Source organism: Eptatretus burgeri, chromosome 3 (genome assembly GCF_056783735.1).
Source record: "Eptatretus burgeri isolate ZD-2024b chromosome 3, Ebu_testis_v1, whole genome shotgun sequence".
Taxonomy (NCBI): domain Eukaryota; kingdom Metazoa; phylum Chordata; class Myxini; order Myxiniformes; family Myxinidae; genus Eptatretus; species Eptatretus burgeri.
The window spans coordinates 135277043-135297682 of record NC_140963.1 but is presented as its reverse complement, the minus strand read 5'-3'; the positions used below and the strand labels follow the sequence as shown (position 1 = coordinate 135297682).

Genomic DNA, 20640 nt, shown 5'->3' with positions numbered 1-20640 from the left:
AAAGAAAAGACTTCTTCCAGAGGATTGTTGAGAAAGTGGATGGGGGGTTTTGTAAACGGTCCTTTCGAAGAGACATAGTGAGAGTGTGAGATTTGTCTGGATTGAAAGACATGTTCCACGTGTTGGACCAGTTTGTGATTTTATCCAGATCTGCAGTGAGCGAAGAAGCTGCTGCTTGCCGGTCTGAGGGATGACAGATGGTACGGCAGAGGGTGGAGTCATCGGCAAAGAGAAATAGAGGATTTTCCAGAGAGTCCGAGAGATCATTGATGAAAACCAGAAAAAGAACAGGGCCCAGAACGCTACCCTGAGGAACTCCAGCCTGCACAGGAAGAGGGGATGAAAGAACTCCATTTAGGGCCACACGTTGACTGCGACAGGAGAGGAAGTCTGCGAGCCATGAGTGGAGATGGCCTTGAATACCATGGGAAGAGAGTTTGGTGAGTAGGGCAGGGTGCCAGACTGTGTCAAAAGCACGTGATATGTCCAGGGATACGGCTCGGATTTCCCGTCTGGCATTGAGGACCTCCATCCATTGATGGGAGAGCAGTAGCAGCATATCTAGGGTAGAGTGACCTGGTCTGAAACCAAATTGATGATTGGAAATCAAGCCATTGGAGAAGAGGAAGGATTTCATGTCTGAAGCGATGATGGATTCCATAACCTTGCTGATGATTGGGAGGAGGCTGATTGGTCTATAGTTACAAGGATCTGTTTTTGCACCTTTTTATGCAGGGCAGTGATGTTAGCAGATTTCCAAGCAGATGGCAGATGACCTTGGGAAAATGAGAGGGTGAATAGAACAGAGAGAGGGTGAGCAAGAGCAGAAGAGCAGGCTTTGAGGACACGTGGGCTGACGCCGTCTGGACCGGTTGCAGAATCTGACTCGAGGTTTGAAAGCAAGCTCTCCACCTTGTCAGGAGAAAAGGATACAGAGTCCAGGGACAGTTGGGTGCGACTGGGTAAAGTGGGTAGAGATAGTGATGGGTTTGGGACACAAGATTTAGCTGCAAACACCGAGTTTAGACATTCAGCTTTATCACGTGTGGAATCAGCAGTGCGGCCATTTGAGGTAAGGGAGGGGATGGAGGGGGAACATACACCAGAAACAGATTTGATTAAACGCCACCAGGATTTTGAGGAGGGAGAGAGAGGTTTGAGAGTTCAGACTTGAGATGAGAAAGATGTTGTTTTCTGGCTCTCCTGAGGGTAGCTACACACTTGTTCCGAGCTTTGTGGAAAGAACTGAGATTGCCCTCAGTTGGGTTTGCTTTCCATGAGGCAAAGGCAAGTTGTTTCAGGACAACTGCCTCGCCACAAGCTTCAGTAAACCAAGGGCGGGAGGAAGGGTAAGACAACTGAACACGAGAGGGGATAAATCTGTGCATGAGGGAGAGCAAGTTTCTTTGAAAGAATTCCCAGGATGAGTTGATGTTTGAGAAAGTAGTGATAGGAGACCAGTCTGTAAGTTTGATGGCTGCTCGGAGACCCTGCCAGTCGGCTTGAGTGAAATGCCAGACTCGACGGCGGTGAGGTGGTTCTCTGATAACAGCCAGAGAGATGTCCACTTTAACAAGGACGTGGTCAGAAGAACCAATTGGAGCGAAGGAAGAGCAGCAGATATTGTCAGGGAAATTTGTCAAAATCAGATCCAGAAGAGATGGAGTACCATTGGTTGAGATCCGGGTCGGGAAGTTGACCGATTGAGTCAGTCCCAATGAGTCACAGAAAGCTTTTGCTGATGTCCCATGGCAGGTGAGAGAGGTACCCACACCTAGCCAACTGGCGTGATGACAATTGAAGTCGCCACATAAGAGGAAGAGAGAGTTTGGATGAGAAGATAGAAGATGGTCCATGTTTTCGGAGAGTGAGGTGTAGATGGAGTCATCACTGTTCGGTGGACGGTACAGTACACATATAAACATGAGGTGGGAGTGGAGGGGAAGCCGAAGCCAGAGGTATTCCTGGGGGTGTGGGGGAGTGAGAGCAGTGCAGGGAGAGTGAGGAATAGAGTCTTTGATGAAGAGAGCAACACCTCCACCAGGACGAGGCTCAGGTCTGTCATACCGTAAGAGGGAGTAACCAGGGAGAGATACTTGGGAGTCAGACACGTCTTGGGAGAGGAAAGTTTCTGTTAGGCAGATAATGTCTGGTTTGTCAGTGGCAACCTGCATGGAAAGATCTGAAAGGTTTGAGCGAAGGCCCCGGATATTTGAGGTCCACACTTTTAATAAAGAGGTAGGGGAGGAGGCTTTGGGTGCAGGAGGTGGAGGGGGCGGGGGAGGGTAGGACGAGGGACGAGGGGGGGGAGGTAAGGAGATTGCTGAAGGAGTGTGGGGTATTGCAGAATAGCGAGGGGAGGGGGCCGAATGAGGAGGAGAAAAGGCTCTGTGGTGCTGGGAGAGAGGGGGGACAAGAGACAAGGAAGATGGCAGTTGAGGATTTGAGGAGGTGGAGTGAAGAGATGGAGGTGAGAGGGCAGTGGAGGGAGGCAGGTTGGTGGATGAGAGGGGGGCAACTTAGAGAAGGAAGAGTGAGGGGGATGAAAGGTGGGAGAAAGGTGAGGGGGAATTTTTGAAAGAGGTGAGAGGGAGGCTTGGAGGGAGAAGAGTGGGATGGTTGCTTTGAGAGTGAGAGTGAGGGGTGAGGGGGTGAGTTGGCACTGAAGTTGGAAAAAGAATGGTTGATGGAAAGCGAGCATCCATGGCAAACTGTGGTTTTTAAAAGTTTTAGGTCAGAGATGCGATTTAACACAATTCTTGATGGATGCAATGAAGGCGAATTCAGAGCATGGAGAGAAGAAGCGCTGTAATAGTTGGATTTTTTTGGCAAGGAATGAAGGAGAGCTCGAAATGAGAGCAGTCTGTTAAAATAGCAGAAGAGAAGTGCATTGTGAAACAGTAAAGAGTACCACATGTGTGAGAGAGGAAGATGAAGCATTATAAGATCGTTTTTGTTGTTAATATTAATGTATGAGAGAGTTCAACAGATTAGGTCATGGAAGTGTAAAAAAAAAAAAAAAAAAAAAAGAAAAGAAATCGAGGAAGACGAGGAGGAAGTTAAGAGGAAGAAGAAGTAGCAGAATCGGGAGAAGTTGAGCGTGTTGTTGTTGTTGTTGTTGGGTATATATATATATATATATATATATATATATATATATATATATATTTTTTTTTTTTTTGAGATAGGAAAGAGATTAGTTGGGAGAATGGGGGATGTTTGGAAAGTGGGGAAGATGAAAATTGAAGGTAATGGGGAGGATAGAAATTGAAGGAAATGGGGAGAAAAAACAAACAAACAAACAAAAAAAAACGATCGAACACCAAGTGGAACCGGTAGGCCTCAAGCCTAGGACTAGGCCTCAAACACCAGGTAAGAACGTCGACATAAATACTCACAAAATAGCACGATTTTTGAAACAAAACCGAACTAGGAACACACATTAACATGTAGGTGAGAAAATTAAACAGTTAAAACGGGACAAATAACAACCGGAACTTAACTTTGAGAATGTCAGCAGGGAGCCCCGAAGGAGACCTCTTGCCGCTCAAAACCGGAACCGGAAGTCAACCCAAACTCTGAAACCCTGAAACCCTCCCCCCCCCCCCGTGGACCCCCTTAATAAGCGCAGGTTTTGAAGCTATCGATATACTTTGGTACATCATGAGTGATGAAGGTTGTGGTCAAGTTTCATTGAAATCACATGTGTCGTTTCAGAGAAGAGAGCAAATACCTATTTTGGGGGTCAAGTCCCCCCACCCCCCATGGACCCCCTAAATAAGTGCAGATTTTGAAGCTATCGATATACTTTGGTACATCATGGGTGATGAAGGTTGTGGTCAAGTTTTCATACAAGGCTTGTGTGTAGTTTCAGAGAAGAGAGCAAATACCTATTTTGGGGGTTCAACAACCCCCCCATAGACCCTCTTAATGAGCACAGATTTTGATGCCGTCGATACGCTTTGGTACATCGTTGGTGATGAATGTTGTGATCAAGTTTCATCAAAATTGTGTGAGCAGTTCTGGAGAAGAAAGCTAATCTATTTTGGGGGGGGGGGGTTCAACCCCAACAACGCCCCACCCCCGTAGACCCCTTAATGAGTGTAGATTTTGATGCGGTTGACACACTTTGGTACATTCCGGGTGATGAAGGTAGTGGTCAAGTTTCATCAAAATTGTGTGGAGTTTTGGAGAAGAGAGCAAATACCTATTTCTTTTGGGGGGGGAAGTCAAAAAAACCCCATAGAGCCCCTTAAATAGCACAGATTTTGATGTGATCAATAAACCTTTGTTAGACATGAGATATGAAGCTTGTAGCCAAGTTTCATTAAAATTGTGTGTTTAGTTCAAGCGATAATGACTGAAGTGTTTATGTAATGACTGACTCACTGACTCACTCACCGATGGAAACTGCTCCATCACATCAGCTCACCTGACTGAAGTCCAGGTGAGCTAAAAACGAAGACCTACCTTGCCAGTTTTGGAACAAATAGGTCTGCACTTACTGTTTGTTACATAACTGGCAAAGTACATCTTGGTACAATTTTTGGGTTGCATGTGCTTTTTCATATTCAGGATTTAAGACATACTGTAGATGCTTCTATTTACATACAAGTGGGGTATGCTTACACATTGTAAGCAATAATGAACCGTACTTCCCCATTGTCTCGGGTCGCTCACCTGCATTTGAGTTTTTGGTTCACGAAAAAATATTTTCACGAAAAAAATGAGTGACCACTATATTCGTTATTGTTGTGTGTCTGTCTGTCTGTCTGTCTGTCTGTCTGTCTGTCTGTCTGTCTGTCTGTCTGTCTGTCTGTCTGTCTGTCTGTCTGTCTGTCTGTCTGTCTGTCCCGAGCATAGCTCCGTGGGTTTTGATCCGATCCTGACAAAATTTTGGTGGGAGGTTTATATCATGATCTCGTTGTGTTTTCCTGAAAATGGGCGTGGTGCGCCCATCATGGGCAGAGCCACACCCCAAAAACATGTGTTTTTAGGGCGTAGCCGATTTCAATTTGCATCTTCTCCGAGGGGGGTTGTCGAATCTGACAAGGGTTTCAGATTTTGGTTAGCCCAATGGCACCTGCATAGCCCCACGGAGCTCGATTTTTCATTTTCATCCCAAGGTCAAGGTCACAAGGTCACGAACTTAGAAAATTGCGATTTTGACAAAAATCCATCTTCTCCGAGGGGTTTGTCGAATCTGGCAGGGGTTTCGGTATTTGGTTAGCCCAATGGTACCTGCATAGCCCCACGGAGCTTGATTTTTCATTTTCGTCCCAAGGCCACAAGGTCACAAACTTAGAAAATTGCGAATTTTGACATAAAAATCATATGACCGCCCAAACTTTGAGAGCGAGGATGACAATATTTTTTATGCATAATGTTGAGGTCTTTCCCCACCTAAAGTGTTGAAACCATTTTGCTCTATCTCGAACACCTTGCCCGTGGCGCCCCCTTCAAGTTTGTTTTTACGCTGATTTCATCAAAGTATGGATAATCCGATGAGTGCGAAATGCCATATAGCCTATATGACGTTATATTGTTCCTGGAATCTTCCAGAGGAAGTTTTGCACCAAAGGTCATAATCCTTGACCTTTGACCTTTAAAGGTCACAAACGTTAAAGTTTCAAAGTTGTGGGAATCGAACCGGGTTTTCGTCCTTCTTCGACGAACTAACTCCAACAAGCTATAGCACGTATCCTGTTTCCTTATTTTTAATGTCCACAACATTGTTTTGTGACCTTTAAAGATTATGCAAATGGCAATTTTTTAAGTTGTTGAACGAAACCGGGTTTTCGACATTTTGCAGCTAATAAATAACCTATCACTCGTACCACATCATGTTGATCATTTTTATAACTTGGTCAAACATAATCACATTGTCTCATCCTTGACTTCTGAAACAATCGACATTGTCAAATACCGCTCGTGAACCATTGTCGTCTTCAGACTTGTCATTTATTTATTTTCTTTCTCTTTCTTCATTTATTTATATTTTCATTTCCGGATGTTTTCTGACGGTTCTGTGATTTTTCCCGGTGTATCGACTTCGATGGCCATTGGCACAATTTTTTTTTTTTTTTGCTATTTACGTCACCCATAAGGTACCGATCTTTAATATGAGTCAGTCAGTGAGTCAGTGAGTCAGTGAGTGGTTAGAATGAGCTTGAAACAGTATATTAGATACTGACATTTACATGTACATATTACTGACATAACCAGGTTCCACCGGGTTGTTGGAAGGGAACCCATTGCAAAGAGTGCGAAATATCTCAGGAGTTTGCTGGGAATGTCCTTTAGCAGCATAATAGTCACTAACTGTTAAGACTATGAAGGTTTCTCGGTGAAGTAAATCGATGAAAATATAATTATTCGTTGGACAAAATTGACTAAATAGCTAGTGGTGAAATTATTTTTTTTGCTTCCAGAAGGTGTGCGAACCAATGACCGAGCCTATACACCAACTGTGTGCACAACAAAAATGCACAGAAGAAATTTCATGAATATGATCTTTGTAAACCTCTGCATGCACTGTCCCGACTCAAGAGTTCTTAAATGAGGTATCATTCAGCATTGTTCACGCCATTGTTACCATGTTTACCTCTGACAGAATGGTGCAACTTTATACACACACACACAAGCAAATACCAACGGTCGCTTCGCTGACGGGAACACTAAAGGGGAGGGGGTACAAAAGAGTGTGGAGGGGGGGGAGAGGTGGAGGGGAAAGGAGAAAGGTGGGAGGGGGAGCGAGGAGGGGTAGTGGAGCGAGGAGGGGTGGGGGAGTGAGGAGGGGGGGAAGACAGTGTGAGGTGACAGAAAGGGAAGGCAGATGTGTGGTGGAGCGTTAATTACGATTCATACTGTTTTATCAAAATGATTCTGCATAGAATAACAGTGAAGATGGAAACACAATAATGTCTGAAATCCATTTTCTACCGGTCATCCTATAAATATGGCCTGGAGACAAACACCGCACGGGCATGTCCAGAGGCAAAACCCACCGGACGTGTCCGGAGCCAAGCTGTCTGGAAACAAACACCGCTCGGACACATCTGAAAACAAACCTCCATCTGGACGCTTCCAGAGACAAACTCCCATCCGGACTAAATACTGCTTGGATGCATCCAGATGTAAATACCTCCCGGACGAGTCCGGAGCCAAGCTGTCTGATGACAAACACCGCCCAAATGTGTCTGGAGACAAACACCACCCAGACACATCCGGAGACAAACATCGCCCGTATGCGCCTGGAGACAAACATCACTCGGACGTGTCCGAAGAAAAACACTGCCCAGATGCGTCCGAAGACAAACACGGCCTGGATGCATCCGGAGGCAAAGAATGCCTGGACATGTTCAGAGACAAACTCCCATCTGGCCACAAATACCGTCCGGATATGTTCGGAGACAAAGATCGCCCAGACGCATCTGGAGCCAAGCTATCCAGAGAGAAACATTGCTCGGACACGTCCAGAGGCAAGCTGTCCAGAGACAAACTCGCGTCCGGACATGCACGGAGATAAACTCCAATCCAGACACATCCGGAGATAAACTCCCGTCTGGCCATAAACACCACCCGGACACGTTCGGAGGCAAACCTTGCTCGGACGCATCTGGAGACAAACACTGTCCAGACATAACTACCGTCCGGATATGGAGAGAGACAGAGACACACAGAGAAGAGAGAAGAGAGAAGAGAGAAGAGAGAAGAGAGAAGAGAGAAGAGAGAAGAGAGAAGAGAGAAGAGAGAAGAGAGAAGAGAGAAGAGAGAAGAGAGAAGAGAGAAGAGAGAAGAGAGAAGAGAGAAGATAGCAGAGAGAATGTTATGCTTTACGAACAAAACACACACAAACAAACACACACAAACACACACACTTTAACATTTCAGGGAGATGTTCACAAACATCAATCTTGATAAACAGCTGCGTGTGACGGTTGGAAAAAAATTTGGCTACCTAATTTAGAAAATACGTCAATACGACAAACAGCTTGGAAATCGGATGTTATTTCACAACACACTCAGGATGATGGAGCACGAACCACTCGCTCAGGATGACAGAGCACGAACCACTCGCTCAGGATGACAGAGCATGAACCACTCGCTCAGGATGATGGAGCACGAACCACTCGCTCAGGATGATGGAGCACGAACCACTCGATCAGGATGATGGAGCACGAACCACTCGATCAGGATGATGGAGCACGAACCACTCGCTCAGGATGATGGAGCACGAACCACTCGCTCAGGATGATGGAGCACGAACCACTCGCTCAGGATGATGGAGCACGAACCACTCGCTCAGGATGACAGAGCATGAACCACTCGCTCAGGATGACAGAGCACGAACCACTCGCTCTGAATGACGTGGCATTGCAAAAGAGTCTGTCATGGGTAAATTATTCGCTCAGAACAACAAAGCACGGTACCGCTTTCGACAATGGATGCTCGGTAAGTGGCTGAAGCACTTAAGCAAGCACTCCAATTTAATGGTTGATAAGGAACAGCTGTCAAGGCTGTGGCTGCATACCATATTGGATCCCTTTCACTTTAAAGGCGGTCTTCACGCGCATGCAGCAGTCAATGAAATAATAATAAATCCACCATTTTGGCTTCTCGTCTGTGCATGTGTCACATGATACATCAGTTTGGGGTCTGAGCAAATGTAATAACTTTGATTTAAAACGTCCGGTTTTTTTTTTGTTTGTTTTTTTAACAGACTTGCTTTGATTCCCTGTAGAGCACCTCACAAAACCTCCGAAAATATAGACACAGATCTGGCAGACGCTATGGATATAGGCAGTCCTTCTGGGGGACAGGATGCGAGTCTTGCAGTGAATGCATTAAATCATACAGCTCAGTGAAGGTAGTTAAGTTTGGCACGTTCTTAAATCTTTTGTTCACTCAATATAATTTTCCAAACAGTCGAAAAAGATAAGTTTAATGCTTTGGAAATTTCACATTTTCTTGTGAATCTATGGAGGAGGGAACGTAGCCTTGCTTGCTTAAAGTGAAGAGTTATATCGGCTTAGTTATTTCTTTAAATCATCAGATTTCACAACAGGTTTCGAAACTTGTTTCGGCTGGACGATATCCAATCCTCAAAACCCAAATAATATTTCGATGATATACTTTAATTAGTCCGTGAGAGTAGAACGTGGAAAATCGTATCATATAATGCATAAAATCGCTCTAAGCTCCTAATTTGAAAACTATAGGACTTACAAAAGCGATGTATACAGCGATTCGTAGCTACGACGAACAGGCATTCAATAATATGAGTGAGGAAAGTGAAAAAAAGTTTATCATGAAGAAATCGTTGCGGCCTGTTCCAGGTCAAGGGATGGTTGAGCAGGCCAAAAAACATAGCAGCTTCAGACCCCAGCGAGATAACCCAGGAAATTCCTTAAGAATCCAGAGAGCAAGGTGGCCGAGGATTGCCTGATGAAAGATATAATTAAATAAGGCCGTTAATTATCTTTAAAAGAGGTATTTTAATTAACCCACACACCAAATTTTCACTCCTGCACTTCCTTGGAATTTTCTTCGTATGCATACAAAGTTTCAGGCTGCTCGCTTTCATAGTTTTGGAGTTATGGAGGAGACACACACTCATACACATTGACATTTACGTGTGTGTGTGTGTGTGTAAATATATATATATATATATATATATATATATATATATATATATATATATATATATATATATATATATATATATATATATATACAGTAGACGAGGCGTAAGTTGGCAGCGTGTAACTCGTCACTTCGCCTAAGTCGGCAGCGTCAAAAAGTCCCGAATTTATCTCATGTTAAGTCCCTATGAATAAAGGGTCATCCCTCTGTAAGTCGTCATCTCTAAGTCGTCACTTCGTATCAGTCGTCAGATGCTGTCCGTTCCCACGTAATGGAAACTCAAGTAAATTACCACTCCTAACTCGTCACACGGAACTGCTGCCTCGTGAGAATCCCGATTTCATGGAATCGTGATGCTCGCTCATTGGTTTACACCGCCAGTGATAGGCTATTTATAACTGCGTACACACGTTGATCGCACTTCAGGCAGGACAATGGCGACTAAGTGTAAGCTTACAACTAAAACCTACCAAGAAAAATACGACATTATCCAGTTTTGCGAGGCAAACCCACTGATGAAGAAAACAGCCATAGCTGAGAAGTTGGACATCAAACGGCAGACATTGAACGATATCTTGAAGAATAAGGGCACGATATTTGGACAAGTGGAGAAGATCGCGAGGCCGGTGGTAAGTGTGAAACGCGTGAAATGTGTGTCCTTTGAAGATGTCGATGACGCACTCATCATCTGGTTTCGGCCAAATATTCGGTTGGACGGTGAAATGTTGCTGCTGAAGGCACGTAAATTCGCTGCGGACCTCGGGCATGATGATGCCGAGACCTTGCCGATGCACTGGATAGACAGATTCAAAGTGAGGTGGGGAATCGGCAAGGTCAAGAAGTGCGGCGAATCAGGCAGCGTGGATTCGGCAGTGGTGCACGACTGGAAGGATGGCAAATTGAAAGACATCTTGGAAAGGTATCAGCCTCGGGACGTGTACAATGCCGATGAGACTGGGCTTTTCTGGCAGATGCTGCCAGAAAAGTCTCTGGGGTTCGTTGGTCAATCCCATCATGGTGATAAGCAGGTGAAGTTGTTGTCTTACAGTTGTTCATTATCTTTCCTTTTGATAAACTGTTTCATGTATTCCATCTTTGCTTGTTCACTTTCCAACTCACCAATGAACTCCCACCTATGCCCCGAGGATTGTGTTTTCCTATTGGTACAATAGCCGGCTCTCACACATACGTGTCCAGGCCACGCGCGACTTCATCCTTCACCCCACAGTCATCATGAATGTTCGCATACGCGTAAGTCGTCACATTTCTAAGTCGTCACTTTTTTCTCGGTCCCGATGGTGACGACTTACGCCTAGTCTACTGTATATATATATATATATATATATATATATATATATATATATATATATATATATATATATATATATATATATATATATATATATATATATACTGCATGTCTGTATTTGTGTATAAGTTGACATAATTTGAGTGTTAAATGAAAAAATGAAGTTTCTTACGTGCATACTTCTATCTTCAGCCTGACAATTAATGGTATTGTCGCAGTGCTGGCGGCTGAGTTAATCCCCCAACTCAAATTGTGGTGACTGGTGGTTAACACCGCCAGCTCGGATAGCCATGCGGTTTTTCTTACGAGGCGGACACGTTGAGCCTCAGAGATTATAACACGAGCGGGAGGGGTGGGGCGCAGCACTGGCGGAGCAACGGAGGCACAGGAAAGCACAGCACAGGGGGATTTACACTCGAACCCCATGACAAATAAACGGACACATCAACTTAAAATAAACGCGGGAATTTAACGACAAGAGAAATATTTACAAGGGGTTAATGCAAAATGTAACAATAAATGTGAGATAAATTAAAGTCTAAAGTCTACACACAGAGTCTACTAACAGCCTCTACACACAGACTTAAATACAGACAACGGGAAAATAAGAAAAAAAAGCAAATCATCCCTTTATGCTAGCACTTAGTTTCATCATCTGGTTTCTCTTGGTCCAGAGATGGTCTTTATGGAACTTGGAATCGAGGCGCTTTACCCTACACATTTCGACGCACCCCAAAAAATAGCACCAAGCCACACTCTCGCAGCGGGAACGTTCGTGTGGCAATTCCTGAGCGGTATTCAAAACCAAGGCTCACCGACCATCGTGTAGCTTCTTCATCTCTCGAGCTTGCTGAAATGTGGCACTCCGCAGAATGGTGCCGTCCCCTTCGGTGACACACACGAGGCCCCGGGGTTTGTCTCTCACGACTCAACCAAGAGCCAATGGCCAGCATCTTGCTTAGTACGCGAGCCAATTGGCCTCAGCACGAATAGGAGAATCGTGGCGTCTTCTTCATGTGTCGAAAGAAAGTCAGCCGCAAAGCCCTGTTCTTACAGGCCATCACCCCACTCTGTTCTCTCTTGACCACGTGTGTCCCTCACTCAGAACTCGTCCAACAAAGCCACCCTCCTCTTCACTTCTCTATCTCTCCTGCCGTCAGACCAAACAACCGTTCCACTTCTGGGGTGTGGCTTGCTCGCACGAAATACAGGAAGGCGGGCTTCTACCTGCTCGGCACGCCTTGCTTGTTTGCTGTTGGCGTTGTGTTAAAAAAAAAAACGCACGTCTTTCTGGTTGGCTTGTAAATGCAAAAACGTAAGAATCAGTTACAGGGGGCAATCGCATACTGGGGGAACTTATCCTTAATTCCTATCTCATTAACACAGCACCACCCCCTGTGTGGTGACACTGAAGCTCACAGTTTCACTACTTTATTACATCGAGATGTCTCCTACACGTTCACGGACCAAACAACTCTATTCAACCCTAACTTTCCAATGAAATTTCTCCATGTTCCCCCACAACCATCCATCCATTGGAACCATACTCTGTGTAGAGCGTTTGTGCTGCCTAAGCAGTCTCCTTGGCTATTGGGCACAATCCTGGATAGGTCGTCACTCCGACACAGTACACTAGCATGCTGGCACTCATTTTGCCGACCTCAGAAGGATGACAGGTCGAGTTAACCCCACCTGGTATTACTTCAACAGCAAAGTGGGATTTGAACCCCCACAACCGTAACAGTATTATGTGGTGTGTGGTTTGAACAAACATGGTCTCACAGTGGAGATGAGTGGTTGTCTACAAGAATAATGTGTTTCTTTTGAGGAAAGCCAGTCTTTGCAAAAGGATGCATTTGTCTTCATCCTTTGAGCTGGAGATGATAGTGATGGTGACGCTCTCATCATACCCGATCTCAAGACATATTTTGATTTCTTTAATAATTATTATTAATGATGATCATAATTTAGGCTTTCTCAAATTAGAATAAACTGTTAAAATTATGATTCTGAGAGCAAAACATTCTCAGGTGAAGATGATCATTTTTCTTTTATTACTCTGAATGCACTGATGACCACATGGTGTACTTAAAGTTCACTTTATTATCCGATGTTACTGAAAGAACTAGAAAGCAATCATTTTAAATTTCCATACGTTGCAATAAAAATGTGAATGAGTGGATGTGACTGTCCATCAGATATTTTAAAACAAATAAATGAAGGAGCATTCAACAGCACAGGTAACTGAGACATGTTCTCAAGGTATCAACGTACTTGCGGAGTGGATCGTAGTTGCCAAATAGGGCAGGCAGAATGCTGTGAGAGGTTAAGGCTTCGGGAAAATTCTGGGTAAAATGGATGCTTCTCATCGTATAACGAGAAACCAAGGATCCTGGGATATCCCTGCAGTTGTCCCTCGAGATGCAGCAGTGAGAAGTCCTGGGAGGAATGGTAAACAAATAAAACATAGGAATAAATGAGAAAAAGGGGAAAAGACAGCAACAGAATAAAGGTGCCAATTAACGAAGAGTTAATCTTCAGAGGGGGGGAAAAAATTAAAAATGGAATAAACAAGAAACAAGGCAAAGTGAAATATAAAGTTCCTTTGTGAAAGTTATGAACAAGAGATTATAGATACTTATAGGGAATATAGTCAGGCTACGTATGCAGTTATTTAATTATTATTATTTCTTAATTTTAAACAGCGTTAACGTCCAACAGTGTCAACACATCTGGCAATGTTGGAATTATAAAGACCGTGAGGATACGAGTAAGTAAGATAAACTGAGAATAATAATTAAAACATCTATTTTTGTCCATTTTTTGAAAAGAGTATAAGTATGGTATTTAAACTTGGGCTCAAACTTTCCACCATTAGTGCACACAGTGGCAACATGGTGGAGGATGCCCATACTCTTGCAGAATATTGAGGTGCAAATAACAAGTGCTCAACATTTTAATGCCGAAGAACCACATCTGGACGGATCACTACTCTGTCATGGGAGGTGGATATTTTCCACCTGCTGAGTCGCCATTGGAATCAAATCTGCAGTGGTGAGGGCAATGTAGCAAAGGCATTATCAATTCCAGAACCCTGGCATCCACAGTGCGGATAATGGCAAAAATGAAACAACACAAGCACTTCTGTTTTGTAACCTTCTGATGATGTTGGTTTTATTTAATAAAAAATAAATCTCTCCCACCCCCCCCCCCAACCCAAAAAAAAAACTAGAGAAAGATCATTGAACACCTTACCCCATGTAGTGTTTAAGTATATAATTCAATTGAAACAAAAGTGATTTTGAAGGTCGCATAAAAATTTCCGGAAGTTTACCGCCATTGATGCAGCGTCTTATGCACTACCTGATTTAAAACATTACATTACTCCTTCTTGTATGTTTGTGTCCTTAATGACATCCATAAAAATGGTAACTTTCCTGTTTGGAATGATTTTCAATTTTGGTTGACTGCCAGATAGGCAGAGTAAAAGAATTATCTCACTCCTCTCTGCGCATGTGCAATCGTGACAAATTCAGAGCCAAAGTACTGCTTAACCAACTCAAATCTTAACTTAAATCGGTTCTTCTGACCACATGATTGTCAAAGTGGACATCTCTCTGGATGTTATCAGAGAACCACGTCACCGCCGTCGAGTCTGGCATTTAACTCAGGCCGACTGGCAGGGTCTCCAAGCAGCCATCAAACTTCCAGACTGGTCTCCCATCGCTACTTTCTCCAACAACTCATCCTGGAAATTCTATCAAAGAAACTTGCTCTCCCTCATGCACAGATTTATGTCCTCTCGTCTTCAGTTGTCCGACCCTTCCTCCCGCCCTTGGTTTACTGAAGCTTGTGGTGAGGCAGTTGTCTTGAAACAACTTGCCTTTGCCTCATGGAAAGCAAACCCAACTGAGGGAAATCTCAGTTCCTTCCATAAAGCTCGGAACAAGTGGTGTGTCTACCCTCAGGAGAGCCAGAAAACAACATCTTTCTAATCTCAAGTCTGAACCCTCAAACCTCTCTCGCTCTTACAAATCCTGGTGGCATCTAATCAAATCTGTTTCTGGTGTATGTTCCCCCTCCATCCCCTCCCTTACCTCAAATGGCCGCACTGCTGATACCACACGTGAAAAGGCTGAATACCTAAACTTGGTGTTTGCATCGAAGTCTTGTGTCCAAATTCCATCGCTTTTTGTACCCAACTTACCCAGTCGTACCCAACTGTCCCTGGACTCTGTGTCCTTTTCTCCTGACAAGATGGAGAGCTTGCTGTCAAACCTCGACTCAGATTCTGCCACCGGTCCAGACGGCATCAGCCCAAGTGTCCTTAAAACCTGCTCCTCTGCTCTTGCTCTCCCTCTCTCTGTTCTATTCACCCTCTCATTTGCTCAACGTCATGTGACATCTGCTTGGAAATCAGCAAACATTACTGCCCTGCATAAAAAAGGTGCAAATACAGATCCCTGTAACGACAGACAAATCAGTCCACTCCCAATCATCAGCAAGGTTATGGAATCCATCAGCAGTTCGGACATTAAATCCTTTCTCTTCTCAAATGGCTTGATTTCCGATCATCAATTGGGTTTCAGACCAGGTCACTCTACCCTGGATATGCTGCTTCTGCTCTCCCAACAATGGATGGAGATCCTCAATGCCAAACAGGAAATCCGAGCCGTATCCCTGGACATATCACGTGCTTTTGACCTGGTCTGGCACCCTGCCCTGCTCACCAAACTCTCTTCCCATGGTATCCAAGGCCATCTCCACTCATGGTTCGCAGACTTCCTCTCCTGTCGCAGTCACCGTGTGGACCTAAATGGAGTTCTTTCATCCCCCCCCCCCTTCCTGTCAAGGCTGGAGTTCCTCAAGGTAGCGTTCTGGGCCCTCTTCTTTTTCTAGTTTTCATCAACGATCTCTCCGACTCTCTGGAAATCCTCTTCATCTCTTTGCTGATGACTCCATCCTCTGCCGTACCATCTGTCATCCCTCAGACCAGCAAGTAGCAGCTTCTTCGCTCTCTGCAGATTTGGATAAAATCACAAACTGGTCCAACACGTGGAACATGTCTTTCAATCCTGACAAGTTTCACACTCTCACTTTGTCTCTCCGAAAGGACCGTATGAACCCCCACTCCCCAATCTATTTTCTTAACAATCCTCTGGAAGAAGTCCTTTCTTTCAAGCTTCTGGGTCTCACTATCTGCCATGATCTTTCCTGGAAAAGCCACATTTTCAAGATTTGGTTCCAAAGCCAGATGCCGACTGGGAATCCTACGTCATGCAAGGTCCTTCCTCAGTCCACCTGAGCTCCTGACCACATACAAAGCTTTCGTCTGCAGCCTGATGGAGTACTGCTCTCCCCTCTGGGCTGGTGCTCCTGCCTCTCACTTTTCTTGGCTTCACGCTGTGGAAACCAAGGAATTTAGGATCATTGGCATCTTCTGTGATGAGGCTGACTCTTTGGGCCTCTCACTCTCTCACCGCAGGCAGGCCGGTGGTCTTTCTGTCATCTACCGTCTCTTCTCTGGTCTCACCCCCCCTGCTCTGTCTGTGATTTGTCCCCACAATATTTCCGCAGGGCGCTCAAGGTCCGCCAACAACCCCCTTCTGGTAAAAGCTACCAAAATCACAAATCACTGCTCACCTTCTCTCTTTCATTCCTCTTTTTTCCCACTTTTGGAATAAACTCCCTCACTCTGTTCAATCCCATTCTTCCCTCCAGGCCTTCAAAACAGCTGTTCACCACCACCTCTTATCCTCCCACATCCAAATCCTCGATCTTTTATACCCCCGTTAATCCACCCCAAACCCACCACCTTCAAATTCCCTGCTTTCCTTCCTGAAAGTCCCTGTAATGTCCATCTTGTATTCCCCATGTTCCCCGTCCCATCCCTCTCCCTTCCACAGATATCCTAATGTCTCTGTTCCCCACTGTTCTATCATTCCCACTCCCGCCCCTCTTGTCTCATGCCCCCCTTGTTGTGCGTTGTGTGTTCGATCTCACACGAGTCTCGACAAGGTATACAAAACAAAAAAAACAAAAAAAACAAAGAAACTGCAGGTTCGTTTTCCAATTCGTGTTTAAAATAGAATGTACAATCTAAATCAAGTTGTTCCTCAATCATAAACTGACGTTTGTTGACAGAAATATGGACAGACAGAAGTGAACCAATTTCTTAACTCTGATTTGCACTTCATGTGCTCCGAGTAATCAAGCAGTGTGATGACAATGCCTATTGTGTCTGCATGATTCATCTAATATAGCGGGTTTCCAGTGAGCTCATTTCATGTTTATAAATGTGTTTTTGGTGTAAAATTAAAAATGTGTTGTAGTTTTGATTTTAGAAGAGCAGTGCAGTGTCATATATAATGATTTTGGAGGTTGGTAGACATGAATAGTTCAAGTGCGAGGAAAGTGTCGTGTAGGTTCGGGTGAATTGGGTGAGTGATTAAAGTTGTTTTGTGGGAAGAGAAATGTGCACCTATTAATTCACACTTAATATTTAAAATTACACTTTAGAAAAGGAACAGGAAAAGCAGCAAATTGCCCCAAAACACAACATGGACTGAAAACCTATACTTGATGTGTGGAGGCCCATTTTGTACGAGGGTGATAGGGATTGGTGGTGTTGGATACGCATGGTAAACCTTCTGGTTGTGAATTTATTTATTGGAAGGTGGACGGAGGCTATGTGTTCACCCCTATCTGTCTGTCTGTTTGTTACTTGCAGAATCGAAGATCCACAAGTATATTGGTTGGTCTGGTCTGTTATTAGTCCCCTTCCAGTTTCACCAGAGGGGACCTATGGCTTTGCTTTCCATCTGTCCATATCTGTCCGTCCATCCCACCTGTGATTTTTCAGTCATTTTCCCATTCCCTTTAACATATTCAACTGAAACTTGGTCCACGGCTTTATTATAATAGGTTTTGAGGTTTGAGGGTATTGGAGGAGCAGCTGAAACCCGTATCCTATCCAGGTTCCTCCTGACGACTTCATCTTTTCTCTTTACTTATTTAGGTTCCTTCCGTTTCATTACAGAACAGGTTCGAGTTTCAGTATTTTTCGGAAAATTTTCACAGAGTTATGCCCTTTTTGGACTTGGAAAATATCACATCGGCAAGGGACTGTATTGCAATTCTCGCTCTTGTTCTGTCTGTTTGTCTGTCTGTCTGCGTGATAGTCTGTTTGTTTGAATGTCAATCGCCTCCAGGTCCCATTTTTACTCCGATCCTCATGAAACTTCACCATCTGGTAGAGGTAGTGACAAGCTGGAAGCGTGTTGTTTTTGAGGTCAATAAGTCAAAGGTTAACATCACATAAATCAACAGATTCCAACCGATTCACATGAGATCTATGAATATACAGGGTGTTCCAAAAAGACCTGGAGAAATTTGGCTGTTAACATATTTAGTCTGACAAATGATACAACAATACCCTTTATTATATACGACACAAAAACTCAAAGAGTTTTCTTTATGTTCAGGTCTGGTGGTTTTATATAAAATAAAATGGCGATTCCACAGGAGAAATCTCAGTGCATCGAATCGTTCATCGAGAAGATATCTGACACTCAAGTTCAGTGTAATTCCCATACAAGGTATGGAAGGAATCCACCATCATGGGCTAGTATCAGAGAGTGGTACAAGAGGTTTAAGGAGACTGGAAGTTGTGAGAAACAGAAAAGTACCGGTCGACCAAGCACAAGTGCAGCAGAATTTTAACGAGCACATGAATCATTTCAACAAAGTCCCATAAAATCCATTTGACTTGCACCCAGAGAACTGGGACCACCACTGTACCCAGGATTTGGCATGAAAGACTGAAGCGTTATGCCTATAAGCTGCAGATTCTGTGGGAAAATGCTAAGTTGCATAGAGAATGATGAAGATTACTTGGAAAAGGTCATGTTCACAGACGGAGCTTGCTTTCATGTATCGGGGAAGGTGAACCAGCACAATGTGAGGATCTGGGGCTCTGAAAACCCTCATGTGGTCATTGAACACATACACGACAGTCCAAAGGTCAATGTGTGGTGTGGCCTTCTCCATGACTACTTGGTGAGTCCGTTTTTCTTTGCGGAGGATACAGTGACCTCAACAATTTACATGAACATGTTGGAAGGATTTGCCTTCCCACTAATTGAAGATCTACAACCCGATATCATTTTTCAACAGGACGGTGCTCCCCCTCATTAGGCCTTCGTCATTTGAGGCATCCTAAATGAAAAAAATTTAGGTCGCTGGATTGGCCGAGACAGACCTATCACCTGGCCCCCACAATCAACAGACATAACCCCCCTTGATGTTTGTCAAAGATGTCTATGACAACAAGGTGGCAAACATACAGGATTTTCGTTTTCGGATCACAGCTGCTTGCGCACTGGTGGACGCAAACATGCTGAGCTGAACATGGCAAGAACTCGTGGACCACCTTGATGTCCTGCATGCGAAAAACGGAGCTCACATTGAAATGTATCGATGGTGTGCACAAAACTGTATGAGTTTCTTTATCATATAAACCAAAGGGTTATCGTTGTATCATTTGTGGTTCGAAATATACAAGTGAATAAAAATATTTATGCTAAATAAAAAAAGCAATGTAGGGATGACAAACTACAGTCTTAAAAACGTTTTAAACAAGATCGGGATGACCTTGGTTTTGAGAGTAGCTTACAGTATTGCCATCACATAACAATCCCTACATCACTGCCTCCAGACTATTGGCCAGCTAAAAGTATTAGAAGCTCCTAAATTTCATTTCAGCATGGGTATAAGAATCTCCTATACAATTTCAGGGAGTTCTTGCAATTTCAGGTCTTTCCTACTTTTTAAATGAAAGTTAGACGAACTAATCACAAATGCAGATAATTATAGAATGCTGTTATTGGAGATGTGCATGCAGTTTATAAGAAGTTGATGTTTATGTATTGGTATTAACATTGTAGTCGGGCTGGTAATTTGTTAGTCTCAGTATGTAGCTTCACTGCAAGAATAATCAAGTACTGTTGTAACCAGTGGAGTGTTTGTAGAAGCTTGAAGCAATAATTGTTGAAGTGTAAAGGAGGCAGTGATGTAGGGATTGTCCTGTGATGGCAATACTGTTAGCTACTCTCTAAACCAACATCATCCTGATCTTGTTTAAAACGTTCTTTAGACTGGAGTTTGTCATCTCTACATTGCCTTTTTTTATTTAGCACAAGTTTTTTTATTCACTTGTTTCTGTAATTTTTTTTTTTATAATGCTGAATAACAGAATTGTATGGTACTCAATGGATACCTGATCTTGGAGCAAAAGTGCCAAGAGATCTTAGTTAGCAATATCAAACACTGCATGTCTTCCAGAATGTCATATGTAATCCTGACTGTATCTTGCAGCTCTGTCTTATTGCGCGTTCCTCAAAGAACTAGATGGTTTTCATCGAATACATATGCCGAGCAGTCTTGAGAAGGACTTGGTGCAAGCCAACTATTTTTTTTTAAGGTTTTTTTTTCTTCTTTGATCCAATATGGCTGCCAGACAATGTGATCGATGACATCATCTTGATCAAACCATATTTCCCATGGGTAGTTGATCAATTAGTTAAATTCTGCATTGATCGGTGAAACGGTTTCTCCTACGAAGATTTTCAAAGATTTTCCCTTGGATCCAATATGGCTATTTAGCAAAAATAATGATACCATTGTAA

General features: G+C 43.7%; 1 protein-coding gene across 2 annotated transcripts in view; it reads right to left on the bottom strand.

Moving 5' to 3' along the window:
- The window catches only part of GRIK5 (glutamate ionotropic receptor kainate type subunit 5), a 487066-nt gene that overhangs the window by 222050 nt on the left and 244376 nt on the right, over window positions 1-20640 (bottom strand). For both annotated transcript variants that reach the window (XM_085875712.1, XM_085875713.1), the window contains exon 8: window positions 13229-13393. In XM_085875712.1, the coding sequence (XP_085731838.1) occupies window positions 13229-13393 (165 nt within the window). The remainder of the gene's footprint in view (window positions 1-13228; window positions 13394-20640) is intronic.